This window comes from Dipodomys ordii, unplaced genomic scaffold, assembly GCF_000151885.1.
Source record: "Dipodomys ordii isolate 6190 unplaced genomic scaffold, Dord_2.0 Scaffold33, whole genome shotgun sequence".
Classification (NCBI taxonomy): domain Eukaryota; kingdom Metazoa; phylum Chordata; class Mammalia; order Rodentia; family Heteromyidae; genus Dipodomys; species Dipodomys ordii.
Window position 1 is genome coordinate 8862237 of NW_012267249.1, and position 13907 is coordinate 8876143.

At 36.1% G+C, this 13907-nt stretch overlaps 1 protein-coding gene across 2 annotated transcripts in view; it reads right to left on the minus strand.

The window, feature by feature from the left end:
- Spata6 (spermatogenesis associated 6) overlaps positions 1-13907 on the minus strand; it is a 62787-nt gene that overhangs the window by 19776 nt on the left and 29104 nt on the right. For both annotated transcript variants that reach the window (XM_013016741.1, XM_013016740.1), the window contains exons 4-5: positions 7130-7171; positions 5962-6086 (exon numbers count right to left, since the gene is read on the minus strand). In XM_013016741.1, coding sequence (XP_012872195.1) covers positions 5962-6086; positions 7130-7171 — 167 coding nt within the window. The remainder of the gene's footprint in view (positions 1-5961; positions 6087-7129; positions 7172-13907) is intronic.

Consider the following 13907-nt stretch of genomic DNA (forward strand, 5'->3'; position numbering starts at 1 on the left):
CACAAGATTTTAGTCGAGGCGTAATTTGGTCAACTGAAGGCATGACTGGGGCTTGACATCCTCCTTCTCAAGAAGGTTCATCCCCACTGCAGCTGGCCGGAGACCTCAAGTCCCTTCTTACTTTTTCCAAAAAGACTTACCTACTCATCATAAATGCCTCTCCATAGGACTTTCGGGTGTCGTCATGACATGGTGACAAGTTCCCCAATGTGAGCCTCAAGGCAAAACATGAAAGAAGCTACAGTGATAAAGTCTCAGGAGTCCTGTACTGTTAAATCGATGACATTCTGTCCTGTGGCAGGTAAGCACAGATCACACTCCAGGACACCGGAGCTGGGCTGCCTTTCTAAAGGAGCATTTCCAAAGTATTCGTGTATAAGGTTAAAGTTTAAAGTCTGCCCTCTGGCAACAAATTACTCAAATTCCTCTTCCATGCAAAACATACTTGCCCTCAACCATCAAATAAAAGGAATTGTGAAGAAAGAAAGAAAAAAAATATTGGCAGATTGAATTCCACAATGTCTACATGTAAACCAAATCGTAGCATAGATAGGCTTCCCTCACTCATCCAACAAAAGGAATTGTGAAGAAAGAAAGAAAACATTGGCAGATTGAATTCTACAATGTTTACATGTAAACCAAATCCTAACATAGATAGGCTTTTGGGGTATGTGGGCCAGTACAGCTTCTATTTATATCAAAGAAAAGTTACCTTTGCGGCAAGCAAAGAACAATCACAACAGGCATTCCTGTTTACCAGGGAGGAATGGAAATAACCGGGAATCACTTGGTCTATAAAAATTCTAAAATCCAGAGAAATGTTGGACATTCCTTAACTAGAGCTTGGTCCTATTATTCTCAGAACTATCCATGGTTTTTGGCTTGATGGTGTGGAGTCTTCTTCCATCCTCTAATCATAATTCTTTTGAATTGTGATTATAGATCAACAGGAGCTGTCCAGGGTTCTGAGCTTGGTTCCTGTCAATACAATATCAGGATTCAAAGGTCTTTTTATTTTGTGATGCTTCTCTTCATTTCAGAAAAAACTATCTCTACAACATTTTTGGAGGCATGGTGAGCTTTGCTGGGGTTCCCTCCATTAAAGCAAAGCCACAATCTAATCTATACTGGGGCACACCTTTCTCAGTAGGATTCTTCTGAGAGTCCTGAGAGATATGCCCAGTAGCAAACCTACATTTTCCAAGCAATATGAAGTTTTAATGAAGAATTTTACAGTTGCAGCTTCAGCTTCATCAGACCAAAGTTTTCTGCAAGTGGACTAGAATGTGATTTTCTCAGCAGTTATTTCTTAATTTCAGCAATGTCTGCCAGCAAGAAAAGCTAGGAATCATGTGAAATACTAAGATCCTTTACCTTTTCTGTTCTATAAGCAGCACAAGGTTACAGACTTCTTTAGCACTGTTTGAAAGCCTCTATTTACTGCTTCCACATTCCTGCAGGTGACTGTGATGTTATACTTGCTGCCATTACACAGCAAAGATTCCCTTTCTGGCTAGCTTCCAATAACCTCCACCTCACTTTTCCACAAATGGATATCTGACAGCTTCTTCAAGGATTTCAAGGTTTAACAAACATCCTAACAAAGTCCTTCCAGCTTCTGCCCTCTCCAGAGAGTTCTTCAGTGTCCTCACACAGAAAGCTGATTTCTGCTGAAAAAAGGGATGTAAGAGACACTAAGAAAGGGAGGTGCCAATATTTTCAACAACCTGGTTTCAAAAGTCCACTACTATTGATCTATTATGTTACATTTATCTGCCATGACTAACAGGAACGAAACTAGTTTTGTTCTTGGAAGAGATAGATATCAAAGAATTTCTGGACATGTAGGCATAAGGATATGTCTCAAGAAATGAGCCATTATGTGATTCCATTATAGTGTAAACCTGTGTGTGTGTGTGTGTGTGTGTTTACAAACCTGGACCGTATGGCCTATTTACACTTATATATGGCCTCGCCACCAGTGTGTATGCAGTCCATCACTGACCAAAATGCCATGATTAAGTACATAGTTGCATTGGATATGATTTCTATCAAACTATGGTATCATCTTAACCTTCCCCATACATTGCTGGTCACATATAAGTACTCAATATGCTAGCATTATTTTTACTAACCTTTCAGAAACTAGTTACATCTCCAAAGAAATACAACTAATAGGACTATATGCATACATGCATCAATTTTTGTTTTAATTAATTACTTCACATAGTTGTGGGAGATGGCAAATCTGAAATTTTTAAGGGAAGGATAGAAGGGCAGAAACTGTGAAAAAGTTGATAGCAATATTGAGTGTGAAATGTGTAGGGCAGGTTGGCAAATCAGAAACAGGATTTCTGTTATCCTCCTGGAGTATAATCCCTCCTTATTCACAGAAGCATTGTTTTTGCTCTTCAAGTCATCTGATAAGAAGCCTATTCACATTGTCACAAATAATGCTGTATTTAAAGCCAATTGATTATAAATCTTAATCAAATCTACCAAAGAGCTTTATAGTAATGTTTAGACTAATATTTAGTCAAACAATTGTGCCATGTTCTAGCCAAATTGATACATAAATGAATTATCACCTTAAATGTCAGTTCCTCTATGAATTCTACAGTAAGAGGCATATCATTCATTCAGTTTAACTAGGAGGTATTTATTAAGTACTGCTCCTTGCTAAGTATTATGCTAAGGATTAAGATCCAAAAGTGAGAAGGCAACAAATTCTGCTTTTATGAACTTTTCAGTGTAGGGAGACCTATCATTATTATTCCCACCATCCCATCACCACTACCACCATGACATCCACAGGTTTATGATCTTCTTTATGTGTCAGGTACTGCTATAACTACATACAAGGTAATATTAATTACCCAAGAATCCTGTGATAATCAACAGTTACCATGCCTTGCCCAACATTACTCAGTAAATTCATGATAGTGCCAGGAATTGATCCCTGATATACTCTGAACCCCTGACACAGAGGTGGGCTCAGGACAGCCTAGGACTCACAGCTGATAACTCAGAATCACAAAAATTCTGAAGACTACATTTTTGTCTGCTGGACCACAGACTATTTACTAGACTATTTCCCACTTATATGTAAATATAAGTATTGATATGGCTGAATTTAATCTGCCATTTTTCTATTCAGTTTACAAATGTTCCACATCTTTATTATTCTTTGATTCTTTCTAGGGGTACATGTGTATATGCATAGCTAAGAAGTGATCTAATGGACTGGTAAGAGTTCCACATATTCTGTGTGTGGGGTAGGGATTACATTCAAAGCTACAGTCAGTTTCCCTGGGATTTCATTTATTTGCTGGGATCTGACTGTCTCCCCTGAGCATGGAGTTTCCTGGGCAGCCAGGAAGGGGTGGAGAGCTTATCTAAATCCTTACTGCGTCCTGCCTCCAGGATCTCCCATCAACTTCCTGGCAGGTGTGCTGTTCACCCCAATTAGTACTGAAAGTGACCTAGCAAAGCTGTGGGGTTTCTTCATCTGCTTCCAGCTGAATATGCCAGGTTTACCTGCCAAACCATACAATATACCCCATTGCCTAAATTGAGAGTCTAACCCCTCTGGAAGTAAAGCTGCTGGGTTTGTGCCCAGCCACAGGCAGATGAAGCTATACTCGTCATTGAGCAAATAGGGTACAGGTTGCTTGCCTGAGCAAGCACCTCAGGCAAGAAAGCCACAAATTCCTGCCAAGTTTACCTTGCACTTTAGCAATTTTTCAAGCATGAAAACTCCATTTGTCTTGTCCCACTTGATGGTCAATATTTAGTGCCCTTAAATTGTTTTTAACAATTTTATCCAGTTGTATACTTGTTGAATGTGCAGGAAATCTTCATAGTACCATTATTACAAGTCAAAATTTTTTCATATAAGTTTGGCCTTAATAATCCAATATCTTCCAAATATATACAAAAGTCCATGCTTGAGTTTACATTGCATCTCAGTATAATATAGCATTTTAAGTGATCATACATTTAAAATTTGATTCATTTTTCATTCTAGGTTACCATATGGACCTCGAAATAATCTTTGAAGAAATTTATAGCACCAAAGCTGGCTAATGTATACCAAAAATATTCCAAAGGAGAAAACATTTCAGAGAATTACTAATTAGTCAACTTTTTTATGCTTTTGATTAGGTGAAGTTGCTATTTCTTTGAGCAGAGACTATCATAAATCTAGACCTATAGGTGAAATTCTTTCATCTACTACATTGGTTCCTGCTCCTTATTCACATTATTCTAAGATTTATATAGTTAGTTTAAAAAAATGTTTGTCCAAATAAGTTCAAGCTAGTCAACATTTACTTTTCCTTCTCTGAAATACCATGGGCTTCTCTCAGCTTTCCTCAGTGAAGATTAACTTTCAGGGATGATGAGTTTTGTTTAAAAAAAATGGGCACACAGAAGTTAAAAGAAGAGGTAGGAAAAGATAGGAGAATGAACTGTCCCTTAACACAGCTCTTAATTTAGGTATATGAGTGTGTGTGTGTGTGTGTGTGTGTGTGTGTGTGTGTGTGTGTGTGTGTGTGTGTGTGTGTTATATGTTGGATTTTGGGGTTTTTTTTGACAGTACAGGGTACTTACCTAAGAGCCTCTCACTTGCTAGTCAGGCACTCTATCACTTGAGCAACACTTCCAGTCTTGTTTGTAACTGGTTATATTTCAAGGTAGGTCTCACTTTATGCCCAACTTTATGCCCAAGCAGGCCTGGTCTAAGATTCTACTATATGTGCTTCCCAGTATGGCTGGGGATGACAGGCAAGGGTACCCAGCCATTATGCTTTCCCTGTACCTAGGATAACAAACCCATGCTGCTGTGCCCGGCCTTTGAGTAAGATGGAGTCTCATGTATTTTTATGACTAGGCTGGCCTTGAACCTCAGCTTTCCCAATCTCCACCTCCCAAGTGGCTTGAGCCACTTGCTATATATGTCTGTTCTATAAATATTTTCCAATTTATCTATCCTATTTTGTATTAACTGGCACTCCAAACATTTTCATGTTTCATTATTATTAACAATACTATCAGACATGCACCAATGACTCACTCCTGTAATCTTCAGGAGGCTTGGATTACAGTTTGAAGCCAATCTAGGCAAGAAAGTCCATGAGATTCTCACCTCCAATTAACTATCAAAAATCTAGAAGTAGAGTTGTGGTCCAAAGGGTAGACTGATAGCCTTGAGCAAAAAAAAAACCCTCAGAAATAGCACCCAGGTCCTAGGTTCAAGCCTAGCACAAAGCAAAAAGCAAAGCAACAACAAAAAGACAATACTATTTTTAAAAACATAAAAACTTCTAGTATACCAAAGAGAATATCTAGACCATCTGCTATAAAACTGTTAACAAAAAATCTGAGTTTTGATTGTTATAATTTACATAGCATACCAATACAACAAAATTTCCTTTATTTTATACTTCTAATATCAAGTTTATTTAATTTTGTTGATCAATCTTAGGGATATAAAATAAAATCTGATGATTGCTCTAAGCTGGATTTTCTAAACCTATTGAGACTATCATTCAAATGTTTGGTGGTCAATTCTTATATACATAGAGAAAAGAAAGAGAAGTAGTTGGGATAGAGATGGAGAGGAGAAAAGAGACAACAAGTATGAGACAATGCAACTATGAAAATGGAATAAGTATTGGAGTGTAGGAGAGTGCAAACATGTGTGATATAAAAATGAAATCCCACCTCACTGTATAACTGATATTAACCAAGAGAAAAGACCAAAGTCAATGTAATACTTGTTAGTTTTGGATACAATCCATGAAAATTATTAAGTATTTTTCATTACATTTCATTACATTTAAGTTTTAAACCAAGTTAAACTTGTACTGAGTTTGTCAAATTGATGATGTTGAAGGCTATATCTGGTTGTTATGACAGTGACTCTGTACCTAATACTGAATGAAGACAGTTAATACTTACTCTTAGGCCAGAAATCCTCCTCATGGTCACCTGGCGATTTGAATCATGGTGTCCAGATATTTGGTTTGGACCCGGGAACATAAAATCTCGCGTATTTTCATCATAGGTAGACAGTGTTTCACCCACTATAAGAAAGATATCCTATGATTCAAATTATAACAAAATGTTCTATTTAGAAACAAAATCACCAAGTATAATGTATATATATTGCCTGATGCCTTATTTGAAAACCTGCTTCAGGAGCATGTTTATCTTCTATGAAAGGAAAATTAAAATATGTATATATTTAATATGATAACACATTTTCATTTTCACATATATGCTACATATTAGTCACTCTACCTGTCCCCTGCATTTAGAGAATGAGGATACTCATGGAAACTTAGTAAATACTATGAGTTCCAAGGGAAAAAGTAACTTTTTAAAAAATAAAGACATTTTTGTAAAGATATAAACATTTACATATCTAAATTCCCATCATTATGCTTTTTCTATCTCTCATTTTTCCTGTGTCACTATAAAATAAATATAAAATCATGTGTTAAAAATAGAGATATTTTCAAATAAAAAATAGAGATATTTTCTAAAATATGTGGCTAACTGAATTATAAAGACATATAATATTCACATGGTCCAGTTGCTAGCATTTAGTAAACTATGTTTCCAACTGTCACATAAAATAAGGATTTGATTAGGGCAAATTTTTTTCTATAATCACAAAAATGAGTGGAAATAAAACCACCCACTATATTTTAATGACCTAACTCCCTCCTACCGAAATCTGAGGTGTTTACCACATAAGTAAGAAGTTCTGTTGTCCTCCACTCCCACTCCACTCAAAAATAGGTTATTACCTGCTTTATCAATAAAAATATATCATTTAAGAAAAATTTCAAAAACTGAAAACCATTTTATGGCTGTCACAAATATATGAAAATGGTAGCAGGTTATTTTCCACTTTCAACTACTACTATTAATTCAATGTGTTCAAGAAAGATATGTTCAAATGTCATTTATGTCAATCATTTAGTATATATTATTTTGGTCTACTGACATTTGATGGATGATGAAGAGCATTTTTCTAATTCATGCTTAAAAATGGTCTAAACTTGCTCCCTCTTAAAGTGATATCCCAGGTCTGTTACTTTATCAACATGTAATACAGTACCTGGTGGAACTAGCTGTATCAACTCAAATACTGCTGTGTCATCTGAAAAGTGAAAGAAAAATTAATGACAAATAACAATGTTACTTTAAAAGTCAAATCACTGTGTATTATCTATGTGCATGGCTGTACCTTAGTAATTACATATTTCTATAAATATATATTATGCCTATTTCCTAATCAAAGTGGTAAGTACTGCTGGGTATAATACAAATGTTTTATAAAACATAATATATCATGCATTACTAATACATATATTATCATGTATAATATATTAATATATCATGTCATCATATATTATGTTATTAATATGTCACATTATTAGTAATACATTTTAATTTATATTTTATAATATATAAATTTTTAAAATAACAGTTTGCAATATTTTGTAATAAAGGTATAATAATAAAAATAAATTATGCCCTCTCTATTTTCTAAAACCCATGTAAAAACTGAGGTTTTCTGGCCTTGGGAAGATAAGGAAGGGATATCTGGATATAAATGTCAATAGACTGATGAACTGGCTAGGTTATAGTTTTGGTTCACTGATAATAAATCCTAAGAATAAAGGGTAAAATAAAACAATAGATAACCATTTGTAAATTAAGCCCAAATTTAGATATCTCAAATTCTGTTTGAATTTAGGTAATTCAAAATTCCCAATGTGCCCTAGCAACCTGCTAAAACAATGACAAACCCATCTGAAGGAAAACATGACTTCACACATACAACTTCGATCTACTCTGAATTTGTCTTTCAATCAAAACCGAGTATACAGGGAAATTGATAATTAGGAATAAAAAACCCTGAAAAATAACAGGAACTAGAAGCAGCAACAGAAGAAAATTTTAATATTAAAATCTGATTAAGGACCTTACAGGAAAGGAAAATGACCATCTATTTAGTAAACATAAATTCCTAAACTATATATTTTCAAATCACATCCATCAATATAGAAATAATACTTAATGTTTTAAAAAACCAAGCTGCATGCTGGGTACAAGTGTCTCCTGCCTTTAATCCTAGTACTCAGGAGACTGAGTAGGAAGGAAAGTCCATGAAACTCCCATCTTCACTTAACTGCCAAAAGGCTGGAAGCAGAGCTGTGGCTCAAGTGGTAGAACATTAGCCTCAACAAGTAGAAAAGGTCAAAAGCTATGTACATATGACCAGATAAGATGACGTTAAGTGAAATGAACTCCAAGATAGGGACACAAATGGTTTTGTCTTTCTTGCAATTGTTTTTAATGTATTAATAATGTACTATGTGATTTTTTTTTGTTTCTTTGGTATGTTCCTGCCCCACAGTATAACCCTTGTTTTCACTGTATTTGATTCCGGTGCCCTGCATCTTGTATATACATTTTTCTGTATTGAGGAGGGGAAGGGAAAAAACAAAATGCTTAAATGGGATAAAGGTGGACCCATTGTAACAATGAGATGTACAAGTAGCTGGGGAGGTGGGGAAGGAAGGGATGGTGGGGAAAAAACAAAGGAGGAGGCAACAATACTTGATAGGAAATGTACTCATTACTTTACTCATGTAACTGTAACCCCTCTGTACGGTATTTTCACAATAAAAACTTATTTAAAAAAAAAGAAAATACCTGAGCTTTCATTAAATCAAATTAAGTATAAGCAGCTAAGACAGCTCAGTTGTATGACTGAAGAAATTAAGTGAATTAAACATAATCTTAGAATAAGCTCAATGTCTTAAGTTTTCCATACATATTACACTGTATTTTCCTGGTGCTTATTTTGAAATCTTGGTTAGTGGAAAACCATGACTAAAAGGAGAAAGTGTTTTTTTAAAAGGATATGCATTACTTACTACCATTTAACTGTATCATCTGCAGTTGAGATTGAGCTTCTATGAGCTTCACACAAATCCTCAAAACATTCCTAGCTTTTACCTTACAGATAAGAAACGTAGTCTAAAGGGTAATGTTACCCAAAAATGATAACTTGGTGAGATAAGGTATAACTGCGTCCAAATCCTAAGCTATTTTCACTAACAACTCTACTGGAACTAGAAAGCAGTGATTTGTAAAATAAAGGGAAGATGTGGAAGCTTCCCTTTAAGATAGTGGTAGGGGCAGTGATGAAAACAGTATTTCTACAATAGGAACATCGAACATCTGGCATGCTATAAACAAGTAGCAATAAGGGACACTAAAGAATCTGTACATCATGGGCATGGTTCTGAGGTGCATAAAGAGCACAGTAGGCAGAATATGGACACCCCATCCTCTAAGACACAGAAGAAAGGTAAAGATGGACAACTACTTGGTGACTTTTAAAATAAAGTGAAGTAATGCTCACCACTAAGCCTTCAGTGAATCAGTGAGGCAAAGTGTCCCTTCATTTCAGGACTGCAGTAGTTTAATTTAAACAAGGGGACATCTGCTATAAAAAAATGAATGATGTGTTCAGAATACCAATTTTAGAAATTAGACAGAAAGTGCTCAAAGATATAAAAAGACCAAAAAAGCAATTGTGATGACACCAATTTCCAGGTCACAAGAGTCTAGCAGTAACTAAAAATCAGCTAGTAAAAAGCAAGGAAGCAAGTTGTAGTTCTGACTGAGGAATAGGCACTTATTAAAAATCTCTATATGTGCCGGGCGCCGGTGGCTCATGCCTGTAATCTTAGCTACTCAGGAGGTTGAGATCTGAAGATCACAGTTCAAAGCCAGCCCAGGCAGGAAAGTCCATGGGACTCTTATCTCCAATAAACCACTCAGAAAAACAGAAGTGGCATAGTGGTTCAAGTGGTAGAGGGCTAGCCTTGAGCTGAAGAGCTGAGGGACAGCATTCAGGCCCAGTATTCAAGCCCCATAACCGACAAAAAAATAAAGTCTCTTATATGTCAGCTCTCATGTAATATCTGATGTATAGTAAAAATAAGATTTGCAAAGGAAGTCACAAGTGTCAGAACCAACACTGAGAATGCACCTTTTTAAAACAACCATATCAGTTTTTCTTTTTCTTTTTTTGTCAGTTGTGGTGCTTGAACTCTGGGCCTAGGTGCTGTCCGTCCCTAAGCTCTTCAGCTCAAGGCTAGCATTGTACCACTTGGGCCACAGTGCCACTTCCGGTTTTCTGGTGGTTTATTGGAGATAGGTATCTCACCGACTTTCCTGTTTGGGATGGCTTTGAACCATGATCCTGAGATCTCAGACTCCTGAGTAGCTAGCCACTGGCACCCAGCCCTATTTCAGTTTTATATGTGACTCCTAACCTCCATGATCAAGAAATAAGCCATTAAATTTCAAGAATCAGAAGTGTTACAAGCTAAATTTATGATCAAAATGAAAAGAAAAAATTCAACATATCTAAATCACATGAAAAATATGTAATGTTCAAAATAAAGGTTCAGTAAAATGACTGGATAGGAAATCAGTACTTTTGGTCATGGTCCCATACATCAAATCACAAGAATGAAAAGAGAAAACAAATCATGTGAGGATCTTATTCCCCACAACAACAAGAAACATAGTAGTTAGAAATAAACATAGTTTAAATAGTATGAAAAATATAAACACACACCCCCCAGAATTTTATGAGATTGAAAGAATGTAAGTTTAAATAAATCAATATAGATTACATGTCTGAATAGGAAGAATAAAGTAAAAATGGCAATTATCCTCCTTCAATATAATCAAAATTTCATCTCAAAGATACATCCTTGGTCTTGAAAAACAATTCAAAGCTTACACATAAAAAGAAACATACACATAAAAAATTCAAAGTTTACACATAAAAAGAAACATGGCTCATATCTGTAACCCTAGCTAGTATGGAGGCAGTGATCAAGAAGATAGCAGTTTAAGGGAAAACTGGGCAAAAATTAGTGAAACCTCATCCTAAAAAACAAGCTACTTGTTGTAGTTCTTATTTGTAATGTTAGGTAGGAAACATAGGTAGGAAGAATGAGTTCTGGGGCAGGCCTTGGACAGAAGTACAAAACCCTTCTCTAAAGAAAAAGAGAGCTGAAAACCTGACTCAAGTGGTAGAGTTTCTGCCTATAAGGTCCTGTGTACTGAAAAAAAAGTAATATGAATGATAAGAACTGCCCAATAAGAGAAAATTAGAATAATTAAACAGACATAATGGTGGAGGAAGGGGAACAAAGGTACAGAGAAAGGATCAGGGCAGAAGAATTAATAATAGAGAAAACATTTATGTTTCTATATTGACAATTACACATTCTAATGAGAAATCCAAGCAAATCTGGAGAAACTTTTTAATTACTTGTACAGAGAGAATGAAGAATTATGGAATTAAGATCCAGGAAAAAACTAGGGATAGTTGGGGCAGATGCTGGAGTTCATGTTCCTTAAGAACATCTACTAATTCCAGAAAAAGCATCTGAAAGACTCAAAAATCTTACCCAATGTACAATGTCTCACAGACCTAGAAGCAAACTGTGGATGTGGGGTCTACTACAATGGAGAGGCCTGCATATAGCATCCTCATTGTGAACCGAGTCTGTCTAAAGGTATGAACCAAACAATAAAAAACTGAGTTTCAAGTCAGCTCAGGTCTAACATTGGATGGACACAATGGAAGCTGTTGCACTGCTGGAAGCTAAAAAAGGGAAATAAAATGGCAAGCATAGAGCCTATCTGGAAAAAGAACAAGCTGTTATGCGTCCAATTACAATCATCCTTCAGAATCCCGGAGGCCTGGTTCCATAAATCCCTATGATATCATATCCACGCTCAAGTTCCTTATGTAAAATTGCAGTTTTTGCAGATATCCTACACACATCCACATATAAACTTTCATCTCTAGAGTACTCTCAATACCAATACAAGGTAAATACCATGTAAATAGTTGTTCTTTAGGGAATAACAGCATGAAAAAGAACCTATGCCTGTTTCAAATATAAGTAATTAATTCTAAAATGCAATTTTGATCTGAAGTTGGTTGAAACTGTGGATCTGGAACTTCTGATATAACTTCCATCCAATATATAATGTTCATCTTTTCCATCCAACGCATAATCCTCAGGTATAACTATGAAGGACAGAGTTATTTAGGGGAAACTGCAGAACAGCATCAACTGAAACTAAGTACTGTATTCACCTACCCTTTGATCCAGGAATTCTCCTAAGAGTATGTGAGGGGAACAGGGAACATAAGTCTATCAATAGACATTGGTAAGACTATTAACTGTAGTTTTAGTCATTAACAATACAAAAAAATCACCAATAGGAAGATGACTGCATTGTTGTTTGTCCATACAATAAAAGAGCAATAAAAAGAATGGACTCCTGAGAAACAGCAGCATGGACAGATCACAGACACAGATTTCATTTTTCAAAAGGAAGGCATATGAGTGAAAAGAAATCTCTACCAGCACCAGTGACTCACTCTTAGCTAATCAGGGAGCTGCGATACAAAGATTGTGGTTGGAAGACAACTTGCAGAAAAGACTATGAGACTTTTACCTTCAATTAGCCACCAAGAACTGGAAGTGGAGTTGTGGCTCAAGTGGTAGAAAAATAGTTTTGAGGGGAAAAAAAAGCTAAGGGACAAGGTCCAGGCCCTGAGTTCAAGGTCAGATGTGAGGCATGGCTCAGTGGTATAGCACTTGCCTAGTAAATGTGAGGCCCTGAGTTTTCAAACCCCAGTGCTATAAGAAGAAAGAAAATGGGCATAAGACTGTCAACTAAAGAGAAAAAAAGTCTAGAAAGCATGTTCAACATATAAAGAGGTATATTATCTCATTTGTCTTTAAGAAAATGTCAGATAAAACAACTATTTACCCATCATAATGACTAAAATTTTAAATTCTGGCTGTGCCAGGTGTAGGTTATGGAAAACAGAACTTCCATATAATAAAAATACATATTCTTGGGGTAATGTTGTAAAACATCCTGACATTATCTACTCATGTTATTTCTATTAAGATACAGAATCCTACAAGCTCATCCTAAATGTGCCAAATATAATTCAGAATAGCAAAAGGTTGAAATCTCCTAAAACACCATTGACCTGCCGAAAATAATAGAATAACTAAATTTAAATAATCTCCAAAATGCAATACCACAAAGCAAAAACATGAAAAAATTACAATTCCAACATGAATTAATTTCTCAAAAAGCTGAGCAAACAATCAGAACAAATAGAATGCACACATAGCTGGGCGCTGGTGGCTCATGCCTGTAATCCTAGCTACTCAGGAGGCTGAGATCTGAGGATCTCGGTTCAAAGCCAGCCCGGGCAAGAAAGTCTGTAGGACTCTTATCTCCAATAAACCACTAGAAAACCGGAAGTGATATTGTGACTCAAATGGTAGAGCACTCTCCTTGAGCTGAAGAGCTGAGAGACAGTGCCCAAGCCCAGAGTTCAAGCCCCATGACTGACCAAAAAAAAAGAAAATGCACACAGATGATTCCAGTTATTTAGTATTCAAAAAGAGGCAAAGTAAACTACAAAACTAGTTGTTTGGATAAAAACTATTTTGCAAAGCAGGGAGGAAGTAGATTGCAAGATAGATTAAGGGAGGCTTTGTGGATATAGCAGTGTTCTGTTTCTTGATATAGAGTGTAGTTATGCAGATCACCCAGTGACAGTTCATGGAGCTAAATACAGACTCAGGATTTGAGCAGGGCTCTAAATGTAAGCAGTATATACTTCTTTTCTTTTCTTTTTTTTATTTTTTTGGGTCCGGTCGTGGGGTCTGAACTCTGGGCCTGGGCGCTGTCCCTCAGCTCTTCAGCTCAAGGCTAGCGCTCTACCACTTGAGCCACAGTGCCACTTTCGGCTTTTT